The sequence below is a fragment of the Apaloderma vittatum genome, unplaced genomic scaffold, assembly GCF_000703405.1.
Source record: "Apaloderma vittatum isolate BGI_N311 unplaced genomic scaffold, ASM70340v1 scaffold4033, whole genome shotgun sequence".
NCBI lineage: Eukaryota > Metazoa > Chordata > Aves > Trogoniformes > Trogonidae > Apaloderma > Apaloderma vittatum.
In genome coordinates, this window is record NW_009708462.1 from 70,211 (window position 1) to 82,040 (window position 11,830).

The window sequence follows — 11,830 nt, forward strand, 5'->3', positions numbered from 1 at the left end:
GACTAGTATAGGTATGTATGTTCGTTTTAAAAAGATATTAAATACCTGCATCATGAAATTACATTCTTAAGACATTGTGTAAGAAAATAGCTCATGTGTGAAATGTTTCTGAAATGTATTTCTGCTCTCTTCTACTCCCCACTATGTCCCCCGCACGCATGCACACCACCCCCACCCCCCTCAAAGCATTCACTCACAGGGAAAAAACAAACACCCCTTAAAAAAAGGATGGAAATATTGAAGGGGAGCAGCTTGGCTAGTTACAGCACAGTGCTTAACAAGGTTCAAGACAGAACCAGATCAGAGTTGGCCAAAAGATGCCCACATTACATGCCTGACAAGCAACTCCTTCAAACTCAATCAAACTCAGTCCACTTTTGGTTCATTGCAATGACTAAAGTATTTCATATGTACATATAAACACAAGACTCCATCTCTAGTTTGTTTTTGCAAAGCATTTTTACCTTACCATTCACTTTGTTCTGCAGCAACTACAAGAGGTAGGCATAGAGCATTAAGAGCTTCTTTCCCAAGGTCCTGTTACTAGCTCAGTTCAGTGGGGTAAAACAGAAATCAGCTGTACTTGCATGATTTTACTAGGTACAGCCTTGCAAAATCCAGATGGAAAATAGCTATGTGACCTGAATTTGCTAGGCTAGCACACCATGGAGTAAGAAGCTGTTTATACCCAGGAGGATACTTTTTTTTTTTTTAAAGTTTACTGCAGAGCTTTCCTATAGAAAGCAGATGTCAGAACCAATTCTCTCCATTTCTATGTGTACACAGAGCAAGGTACCATTTGGCCAAGATTACAGATGTATTTTCACAGATGCAAGTGCCATGCAAAAATAAATTAAAGAACAGATACCAAAACATACAAGTAATAAAACTACTGAAGGTAGATTTTCTTAAAAGTATTTATATAAACAATTTATAATACTTTTTTTCCCCCTTCTCTTTTTGACATTCACAGTTACAAAGCTGAGGCTATACATCAAGAATTTCTTCCGCAGTGCCTCCACAACGTAATCGGTAGCGTCCTGTCCTCCAGCTAATAGTGGGGTCCCACAAAGCAGATAGGAAAATATAAATTGTCATGGATTCTCTGATGAACCAAGCTACTGCATAATCAAGTTTTGAAAAACACAGAGCACCACCCTAGGAATATAAAAAAAAATTTGTTTAAACACATTGATTATTCAAAAGAAATTTTTAAGTAATTTAAAGCATGTTAGATAAATCTATTCTAAACTTCATTGTACAGACTTATATTTCAATAGCATATTTTTATATAGCCAAGAACATTTTCCTGTTCAAGATACGATTACACGTATTAAACAAAGACCTTGGCAGAATGATCCAGAAGATTTGGAAAGAGACCTGTACATACAGCAAAAGGCAAGGAAATCATGACAATTTCACTTTATTCTTTTTGAAGCTTTGTAAAACTGCATTCAAGCAGACCAGCATTTGTGGTTTTTTGCCACAAACCCCATAAAACAGCATCTAGACAGAACACTCACACAGAGGACTGAAACTAAAATAAGCCTTTGGCCTATTGCGTAAGGAAAGTGTGACTAAGGCAAAAGCTTATAGCCTCTCTGTTCTGCTCCTTTTGAGAATTTCCAGCTACATGCAGAGCTGGAAACCAAAGAGGAAGGAGTAGGCACAAAGCTCTTTTACATGCTGCATATGGTAAGGAAACTAATCAGAAAGGCGACTGTACGACTGACCTTCTGGAATCCTACAGAATCAATACAAGAAAGGCCTAACTTTTTTTATTTTCAGTATGTGGTTAAGACTACCATATTGCTTCAGTCTGATAAGAAGTGTTTGATAAATTTGGGGTCTCAGGTAGTTATGAATGAGATTTGCATGGAATATGGTCACAGCAGGAAGTAGCGGAAATAGTTCCTAAAGCATCAGAACAAATGCTTTTCTGTGACATCTTTCTATATTAAAAGCTTTTTCAGCTCTCTCTTCTAGGAATGGAGAGGTTTTATTTTAGTAGTAGTACTGGCAGCAGTACAAGACAGCTACAGCTGTCTTGTAAGTCTGTTACTACCAAAGTAGTGTGAAAAATGTTCTTAGAAGTACATATACACCTCAAGAAATACAAGACATAGTGACGACTAAGATAAAAGGAAGAAAACAAAACAAAACTGCCACAAAGGTGCTGTTCTTGTACCATTAACAAAGCTTAAAACTTTTGGATGCGCCTAGGTAGAGCAGACTGGAAATGTGAAGACTAAGGGGGACAGATATGCAAATTTTCCAAGCCTACATAGAGGCACGTGCATATAGAAAAAATTAAAATCAAGCACACTTACTCCTTCTTGTGCTAGCATAACTGAAGCTGGAAGACTAATGTTAAGAAAACTATTTTGTTGTTATAATTAAGGCTTAGCTTTTTACTTAAGTAGACAGCACTAGTAACTTTAATAACCTCTAAAGAAAATGGAGCTACATACCTGAACACCTTTTAGTTGAATGTAGTCAAATATAAACCATGCCAAGCAGTGACACATGAAAAATACCATTATATCCCATCTAAACACATGATGAACTGCCCATCCAATAACTAGACTGGCAACAAAGCACTCCGAGATTGGCTCACAAATTATTGTGGCAGGTAACATGTTAATTCGCAGTTTGGCCCACCTAGAAAGGACAAAAGAAATCAATTCTCACTATGCATTACTCTTTATGCCCTCCTCATCCAATGATGAGTCATCACAGTCCTTTCTGGCAATGTTTTAAACATTAATTTAAAATGAGTTTAATCTCATTTAATTTACACTTTCCAACAAAATACTGCAAAAATTTGCCCTTTTAAAATGTTACGTGTAGTATCTTTGAAAGTACTAAGGGCCTTTGAGGGTTTTTTGGCAGGTGTTCTGTTTTGGTTTTTTTAAATACTTTTACCAGTCATACTTTTGTGGCAAGTCAGTGCCTCTCAACACTAACAAGAAGCATGCATTAAGATGTGTGTTGGAACTTCAGCATTCTAGACATTAGATCAAATTATCTTTGAGAATGTGTTTCCTCTCATTATCAGATAATTCACATCAGAAGCATGTGACAGAGGTTGGTGGGAGAGGAAGCAAAGATTATAATTTTACCTGATCATTCTGGACTGAAACTGAGAAATAGAATATGAACCAGAGTTTTGCATTGCAACTTGTGTGGCCATCGCAAATTTCCAGCCCCTGAAAAGTTATTTTTTTAATAAGAAAACATATAAATAAGAGATGCAAAAAAATAATTAGAGAACAATCACACAATTTTACTAGACTTGAAACATTGCTTTGGCTTATGAACCATATTATTACAAGGGGTATAATCAAAAAAATAAAGTGTATTTTACCAAGTCTCCTCATTGGAAAAGACCACGTACCACTTGAACAATATTTTAAACTAAGTTCTCATTTTTTTTTTCTAAAGGAATTGAGAATGCTATGGCCTAACTATTTCTAAAAGACTATATTGCTTATGACATGTTTTTTGTCATATCATGTTTGCTGTATAGATGTGAAGCTGATGTAAACACCTAATACTTATAGTATGTAAGTGTTAAAAAAGTGTTAAAAAATGATAATAAAAGATTTAACTGCACTTAAAGCTTTAAGCTTACTTAAGAGTCATCTTACCGGTCAGCTATAGCTTTAGCCATAAAGTAATCTTCAGCAATATACTGTGCAAAAGCTATCAGTCCTCCAGCTTGGTCCAAGACATCCTTCCTCATCAAGCATGACATTCCTGTTACACACTTAAAGCCAGTTAAGTTGGCTGAAATATATGACCTTGGATGTGAAGTTCCAAAATAAACCTGTCAAACAAAGATAAGGCTTTTAGAAGTCTGTATGTATTTATGCAAGTACTATTTACGTCTTTTTGTCTCAAAACATCTGGAGGGAGAAAAAAAAGTGCTAGATGTGGTGTATTTGAGAAGTTCTTTACAAGCCGTCTAAGAAATCTAGTTTACCACCAAAACTGAAAACTCTATAGTGATGTTGGCGATGTTTTTACATGTCTATAATAAACAGGTTTTAAATCTACATCTTAAACTACTGTACTACATTTGGTACTTCTAATTCGTTGAGATTGTTCTCGTAGAATACATATATTAAAAACTCACTAGGTAACTTACTAATCACTATGATTGCTTTATTATTGGGTGATAGCTAACAGACATGCTGTCTCCCTCCTCTTCTAAAGATAAATTGCATTACTGCATACATGTTTGTGGAAACTTACTGTATGGTTGCACAGAAGCAGAGGAATTTTGTTCATTTAATGTACTTGCGAGCAGAAAGAGCAAATTAAAAAAAATCTAGTTGTGAGCAATTCTTTTTACAAGACTCAATAAATTAAACTGGAAGTGTCCCATAAAGACAACAGGGATGAGTGTTAGTGCTTCTCACCACTACTCATCCAGAGTAAAGGCCATCTACATCTTACTAATACAGTAATTCATTAAAAAAAAAAAAAGCATGCTTATATTGCAGTATGCTGGATCCAAAAGCAAAAAGCTCTCTCAGTAACACATAAACAAGAGTTGTAATTCTTGTTACTTTAGCACACAGCAGTACTAAGAGGTTCGTGCTATAGCTCCTTGCTCTTCGCTTGTAGAGGAAATCCAGACTTTGTCATAAAAAATTAAAAAATCACAGGACCTGACATCTCTCCATGCAATGAAGGAATACTAAATTCCACTGCACCTTCATCTCTCACATTTCTGCTTTGACACACATTAGTTAGCCTCAGGGCAAAAACGCTTTATACATGCCAGCTTAGAATAAAAGTCAATTAAACTACATGCCTTGAGACACAAGGAACAAACAAGAAAACTCAACCTCTTCATTCTACAGAAGGACTTACTGAGAAAGAAGAGAGGGAAGAATAGGACAGAGTGAGTGGTATGAAGATGGTGGTAAGGAATCAACTGTTCATTTTCTCTTCCAAAACAAGTGTTAGGAGACATGAAACAGCACTAGAGAAGAACAAGGGCCAGAGAGAACAAGGGTGGTGGTTCCTATAACAGACATATCTATGACAATTATAGTAAAGACAATTATAGATATTCAAAGTCTACATGGACTCAAAGAATGGAAATGTTCATGTAAGAAATCTGTTCTTACTAAAATATTAAAATATTGAGGATTAGTAAACATATAAGTACTTCCTGCTCAAGAAGTCTCTCAGGTGAAAGTTGCAGAAAGTTAGGACAACATTATATGACAACAGGCTATAACCTTGCTTATGCTGTGCTCTCCTCAAAGACTCTACCTATAACCCTTGCTGGAAATAAGGTACTGTGTGAGTGGACTTTACTCTGTCTTGTCACAGCCATTTCTGTGTCCCGTTTCAGACATCAAAAATAGAATTATGTCCCTTTCGACTAAGTGGGGAGAAAGAGGGGGGCCAGTATCGCACTCACCTGTTCAAGGGTAGCAGCAAAACCCTGTCTGTCTGCAACATAGGGAAGCCCATGGACCAAGCCTATTTTTTCAGTCATTTGATTGGCCATATCTGTCAGTGTGTCTGGTGTTACTAAGTGACAAATAAAAAAGTTCATTGAGCAATTCTGCAATAAACAGAGACACCAATTCTCATTCTATTAGCAGTATCAAGAGCATACACACTTTGATGCACAGTACTTCGGAGGAACAAAGTTTCAAAAAAATAATAACAGTGATTAACATTATTATGATCAACGGCAAATACAATGGAAGCAGTTTGAACAGTTTTTTAAATGAGATTTTAATTTTTAATTAGAGATTAAAGATTTTTATACCATGAAAATATTTTTTCCAGACTTTCATTTCTACTTGTACTCTCAGTCAAAACAATTTCCAGCAACTGCTTACCTACAGGAAATAAGAGCAATACAACAGTCAGCACATTACAACACACACCCACCTCTGATTCCACTATCACAAATCCATATGAGGTCATATTTGGCAACTTCATAGCCAGGCATTAAGTTGTTAATCTTGGGGTTGATGCCAACTTTCTTGCCACCTAAAACACACAAACCATCATGGATAGATGATGTATGGATTTTGTGGGGTTTTTTTTAGAATTCACTCAATTCCCCAAATATTTAGATCTACTAAGTAATGTTTACCCATCAATTCTTCCAGTCCACTTTTATATTTCACATCTTACTACAATTATATAGAGAATTAAAAAGGAAAAAATATTCATATGGTTTCTCAAAATGGCAGGGTAAAAAGGTCAAGGTAATTAAAAGGGTAGCAGAACTACAAAGTTTATTGCTACATTCTGTAAGGTAAATATTCTCTACCTCTTATTTCTTGAGACTACTGATTATGACCCATCATCCTCTACAGTAATTTTAGGCAGACAAATGAAAAAAGTAGCAGAATAAAGTGAGTCACACTCTTGCTTCCAACTGACAGACATGGTCCAGTTTGTTTCGTGTCAGAGAAAAAAATTTACGTTCTACTATCTAGTTGTAATATCCCATTTCCTAAATTAAATGTGGAGAAAGAGCCCTAGAATCTAAGCTGATTAAATAGGACAGCTGCAGGACCTCAAGCTCAAATACAGTCACAACTCAAAAGCTGCTTCCTGCACACTTGGTATAGCAGAAACACAGGATTTAAATCGCTGTTTCAGATTTAGAAGGGAAAAGTTGCAGGGGTTGCACAAATTGTTCCTGCTTGTGGTTTTTTTTGACTCATGTTGAAGATTGTGACTGTAAAATTACTTCATTACCTCAGACTTGATGATTATGCTACAGAAACAACACTGGCTGAGCAAGACATCTATTTATTTCTGAATACTGTATACAGAGTTGAAGACCTAAAAACATTTCACAAGTCAAAGTCCCACCTTCAAGTCGCACTGCTTACCTATAAACAGTCTAGCATCAACATTCGGGTACTTGCCAAGCAGCTTTTTGCACACATCAATAGCTGGATCATCATGATCTTGTACACAGAGTAATACTTCATACTAGTAAAAACAAAAATGTATAGACACACATGTATTTTCAAACATACACGTAATATGAATATGGTCTAGGGAATAAAGCTTGATAGTGTACAAAACCGACAAAAAATAAAGAGCACAGTTATTAAATTGATTTTAAATTAAAACTAAAGGGGCTGTTTTACAGCTCGATAAGACTATTTTTGTAATGTACGACCAAGTACTTGTGGAGAAAAACCCCAAGCCTGTATCCCAACAAACTCTTGTACTGAGGAATATTAGCTTTCCTGGTATCAGAGTGGGTTCTATTAGGCATTTTCCTCACATATGAATCTTAAATCGAATCTTATATTAAATGAAATCATAGCACACAAAATATTGAAGAAATTATGTTAAGATACACTTGACTGCATTCTTCTGAACTGCACCCTCCTCTCACTTACTTCGTAGATGCGAACAGACATGGAAGATAACTCAGAGACCAACATACATACACTTAATTAATAGAATCATAGAATGGCCTAGGTTGGAAGGGACCTCAGAGATCATTTAATCCAACCTCCCTGTCATGGGCAGGGACGCCACCTCTCGACCAGGCAACACACGGGGACCGAGCAGGAATCAAACCCGCAACTTTGGTGTTATTGTTGTCAGCACCGCGCTCAAACCACTGAGCTAACCGGCCCCCTAAAATAAGACAGCTAAGCTTAGGAACATGTATATGGAGTGTATATAAAATCTTCCTCATTCATAGTATAATGATTAAAAAAAAAAAGCCACAAGAGGTAAGGGAAATCTGTGTGTTTCAGTATTCAAGTGGCATTTGTTACACATGAACCACAAACAAGAAATAGCATTTTAAGAATCACTCAACACCGAGATAGCTTTCAAGCTTTGATGGAGGAATTTGTGTCTGCATTGACAGTAAATTCCTTGAATGCTCCTTAGTTAAAATTGTCTTCTCTCGCTGCTTAAATTACTGATCTAATTACTGATCTATTATAAGTCCAACCAAACCCGATCAAACAAACAGAATTCAGAAAATGCAATTTTCTGATCAAGATACCTTGAAGCCATTTTTACAGTCCAAGTTTTAAAATTTCAGTCTTGTTATGAATAATTTTCTTGGACTTCATTTGATATAACTGTTGTAAATAACAGTCCTAGCTAGTGATTAAAATAGTTCTTATTCTTCTTATGCTATTCTATCACCACACTGAACTTTATTTTCAGCAAAGTACTTAACAAAAAGTAAAACGAACTTCAAAGGCTGCCTGTGGTCTCAACATTGACAATCTCCATGTTCTTGTTCAGTAGCACAGAGAAGTCACTAAGTCAAGTAAATACATTATTTCACAAAAAGAAAAATGGTTAAAAATAAAAAAATCCCAATGTCTAACTGCATTTAGAATATTGTGGATGCTTAAAATCATTAACCACTAAACAGGAGTTGTTAAGACTTGGTCTAGCATTACAAACTGTCAAACATATCCGTCTCTCAGAATGAAAACTGAAAGCCAGTTTGCCTGAAGAATGGGCAGTATTTAATTTGTATCATTTTACCAGCATGGAAAACATAATTTAAAGGGTAAAAAAACCTGCCTCATTAGCAGACAGGTCCTTCCACCAGAACACAGCAATTCTGACAGCATGAACACCATAGAAAATACCAACAGAAGAATTTGGTTCTTTATTGCCCATCCAGTTAACTGTGTAAAACTGAAACTACTTTTGTCAGTAATTAAATAACTAATCTTGAATCTACAATTGCAATGACATTTCTATATCCACATTCTTCAAGAAATCCAACCAGAAATAAAATTTTGACATTCCAACATTTGGAAACAGAAATGTTCATAGTAAATGACCTCTGTAACAAAGTAAAGAACTACATTTCTTTACAGTAGAAAGAAAGCAGGAGAAATACAAAGATTTTCATCTACATTAAGATTACAATCAGGTTCATTTGGACATAAAATGAATAGGAAGATTTTTGCCCAAATTATTATATGCACATTAGGTAAGAATTGTTCACAGATAAAAATATTATGTGTAAGTCCTTGCAGTTTAGAAGCTGCATAACTGGCTTCTATGCAAGACTTTCACATACAGAGTATCACAGTAAAGTATGAGAAGCAGTTTCATTGCACTTTGAACTCGGCTTCACTGAAACACGCTTAAGAAAACTCTTTCGTGGTAACTTTTCCCTGGACAACTGAACTTTGAATACCAGGAAATACTCTTACTCTAATTTTTGTGATGTAATGTCGATTTCTTACACAAAGTATTCCTGTATTTATTTTCGTAGTTACTGTACAGAAGTGTTTTCAAGCAGTTAGGGAGTCCTGCTAGTATTGTAACCTGTGCATCAGTAAACTGGGCATTCATACCTCCATCTTCACTCTCCCTGGGAAAAAAAGTAGTTGTCACTACTGTTATCTGAAATTCAGATTTGTGTGGAGTGGTGACTTTTTAAAACTGCTTCCTATGTGTGTAAGTTATCGGAAAGGTCAACACTAGCTCTCAAAGCAAGATCCAGCATAGCTTTTCCTGATTCTCAAATTGTATTTATAGTCAAGTGTTTCAGCTGCATAACACTCATTGCAGTCATTAAACTTAAATATATTGTTGCAGCTTCTTTGCACTTGTTGCAATATTGGCATACACAGAACTCCTCAACTATGCTTTGAGCTTATCTTAGCCACACCTAAACATAGAATCATTAAGTTGGAAAAGATGTCTAAGATAATTAAGTCTAATCGTCAACCCAACACTGTCATTACCACTAAACTATGTCTCGAAGCGCCACGTCCACATGGTTTTTTTGGCAACTCCACCACCTTCCTGGGTAGCTCGTTCCAATGCTACACAACTTTCAGTTCCACCTTTTTTGTGTCAAAAGGATTCAAAGCTTCATGCTTGAAGTTTTTCAAAAGGCCCCAAGCTTCATCACAGAAAAACTACCCAACTTTTAATAAGTTCCAAATGGTGGCTTTTCGTTTTACCCTGCCTACTTATGAGTAAGTTTAAGGCTCTCTGTCAGAATACACAAAGAAAACTTGCTGTATGGCTTACACGTACCTTTGACCTTTTAAAACTGAAGCTGTTTTGAGAGGAATTGAGGAAAGCTTTTATTAAATTACCAGGTTTAGAATTCAGGAGATATGCAGTAGAAAACACTGCCCTTTTTCCATCCACAGGAGCAAACAGTTGCGAACAAATGTGGCAAACATCTGCACGTTTCTCCTTTAACTTCTAAGCTTCTTAGAGCAAGGACAGATTCTGGCACACTTATCACTTACATTACAAAGTCACACAGTGTTCAACAGCAAATGTAAACATTTATTAACTATTTGTTTTCTAATACCATTAAGTGGCTTTGAGAGTACCCTACCAACAACTGGCGAGATACACCAGCTCATCATTGAGGAATTCTTCATTAGATAAGCCATCAGTATGAATCACTAACAAGTTTCAGGTTATCAGTTAACAGTTCTCATTTAGACATTTTGTTATAGAGAAGTAGTTCATTGGGGAGAGTGTTTGGCCTCTCAAATGATCTTTTATAGATTGAAGGGTTTCATACTGCTATAAATACCACAATACAGGAATAATGATTAAACAAGTTTTATTCCAGTATAGAGTATGTTTCATCCCTAAGACCTTTATAAACAGCTTTTAAAAAAGGAGTAAGTTTTGTTTGCAACATATAAAATGATTAACTATGCATTTGCTGTGGAAGGAAGAACAATCCAAGACATATTCAAGATGCATAGCTCTAGCCCAAGCTCCTGATATGACTTTTGGAAGCATGGGGGAGAAAGAGGAGACACTAAATAATATACATACTTTTGGATAATCCAGTTCAAAGAAGGTTTCTAAGTTGTTGATCAGGTTAGGATCCACACCTTTTAATGGCTTAAGAAGTGAAACACCAGGAAGCTTGCTATATGGCTGTTTGTCTGTGGCTTTCTTATTGAGGTGGAGGCGTCTGTTAGGAGAAATAATACACACCACATAAACAAAATACACTATAGAATTCCACTCAAAATATAGGCAGAACTAAGAAAGCTTGGGAGTTAAAATTGCTGCAAAAATAGTTTTGGTTATAGAAATAACAGCTATTTTTATAGCTGACAGCTGACATATCAGAGAGAGTGCCTAAAAAAAAAACCAACCAAACCACAACACCTTAGTATTTATAGGTTAAATTCAACCTTACTCAACTTGGACATTTCAGACATTTCAAGATTAATGCATTTTGCATCATATATTTTGAACAGTAAGAGAATCACTTTTTTCAAACTGTACAGGAGACAAGACTTTTCTGCCTTCTTCCTTAACACTAAAACTCTCAGTAATTAGAAAACACACTTTAACATAAACAAGGCCAAAAAAAGGGTCAGGTGCTTTTCACCACCACTATGTAAAACAAAGCAAGCTGAAAGCACAGAGGAAACAGGTGATCCTACTGACCAATTTGTTAACAAATACCACCAAGGAAAGCATAAGGATCAGCCAACTGTAGTACAAAAACCCTACAAATTGGAAGCACTAATGAACTGAGAACACTATTCCAAACAGTGACTAGTATTTCAGCAACAAATATACAAAAGTAAATTGACAAATATGTCACAACTCACTAACACAAATGTTTAATCCTACACTCCTGTTTAGATGAACATGAATCAAATTCTGAAAGCTTAATAAGACCGCATACAATCAAATTTGCATCAAGTAAATAAAATTTAAGTAACTGGAGATAAAGCATTTGCTCAAATTTAAAATTTGCCAGTTGTATATTGTAGTTCTCTTAACATACACAGTAGTCAGACTGAAAGAGTATATTATTGCAGCATGTACCTAATGG

The 11,830-nt window shown here is 35.8% G+C and overlaps 1 protein-coding gene across 1 annotated transcript; it reads right to left on the reverse strand.

Moving 5' to 3' along the window:
* Nucleotides 1-921: 921 nt before the first annotated feature.
* On the reverse strand, nucleotides 922-10,951 carry UGCG (UDP-glucose ceramide glucosyltransferase; the record flags this gene model as incomplete). Its single annotated transcript, XM_009866558.1, has 8 exons — nucleotides 922-1,158; nucleotides 2,472-2,661; nucleotides 3,123-3,209; nucleotides 3,651-3,829; nucleotides 5,441-5,553; nucleotides 5,923-6,024; nucleotides 6,882-6,984; nucleotides 10,810-10,951. Coding segments are annotated over 8 exons (1,087 nt in total), but the record flags the coding sequence as incomplete, so codon positions are not given.
* Nucleotides 10,952-11,830: the final 879 nt, after the last annotated feature.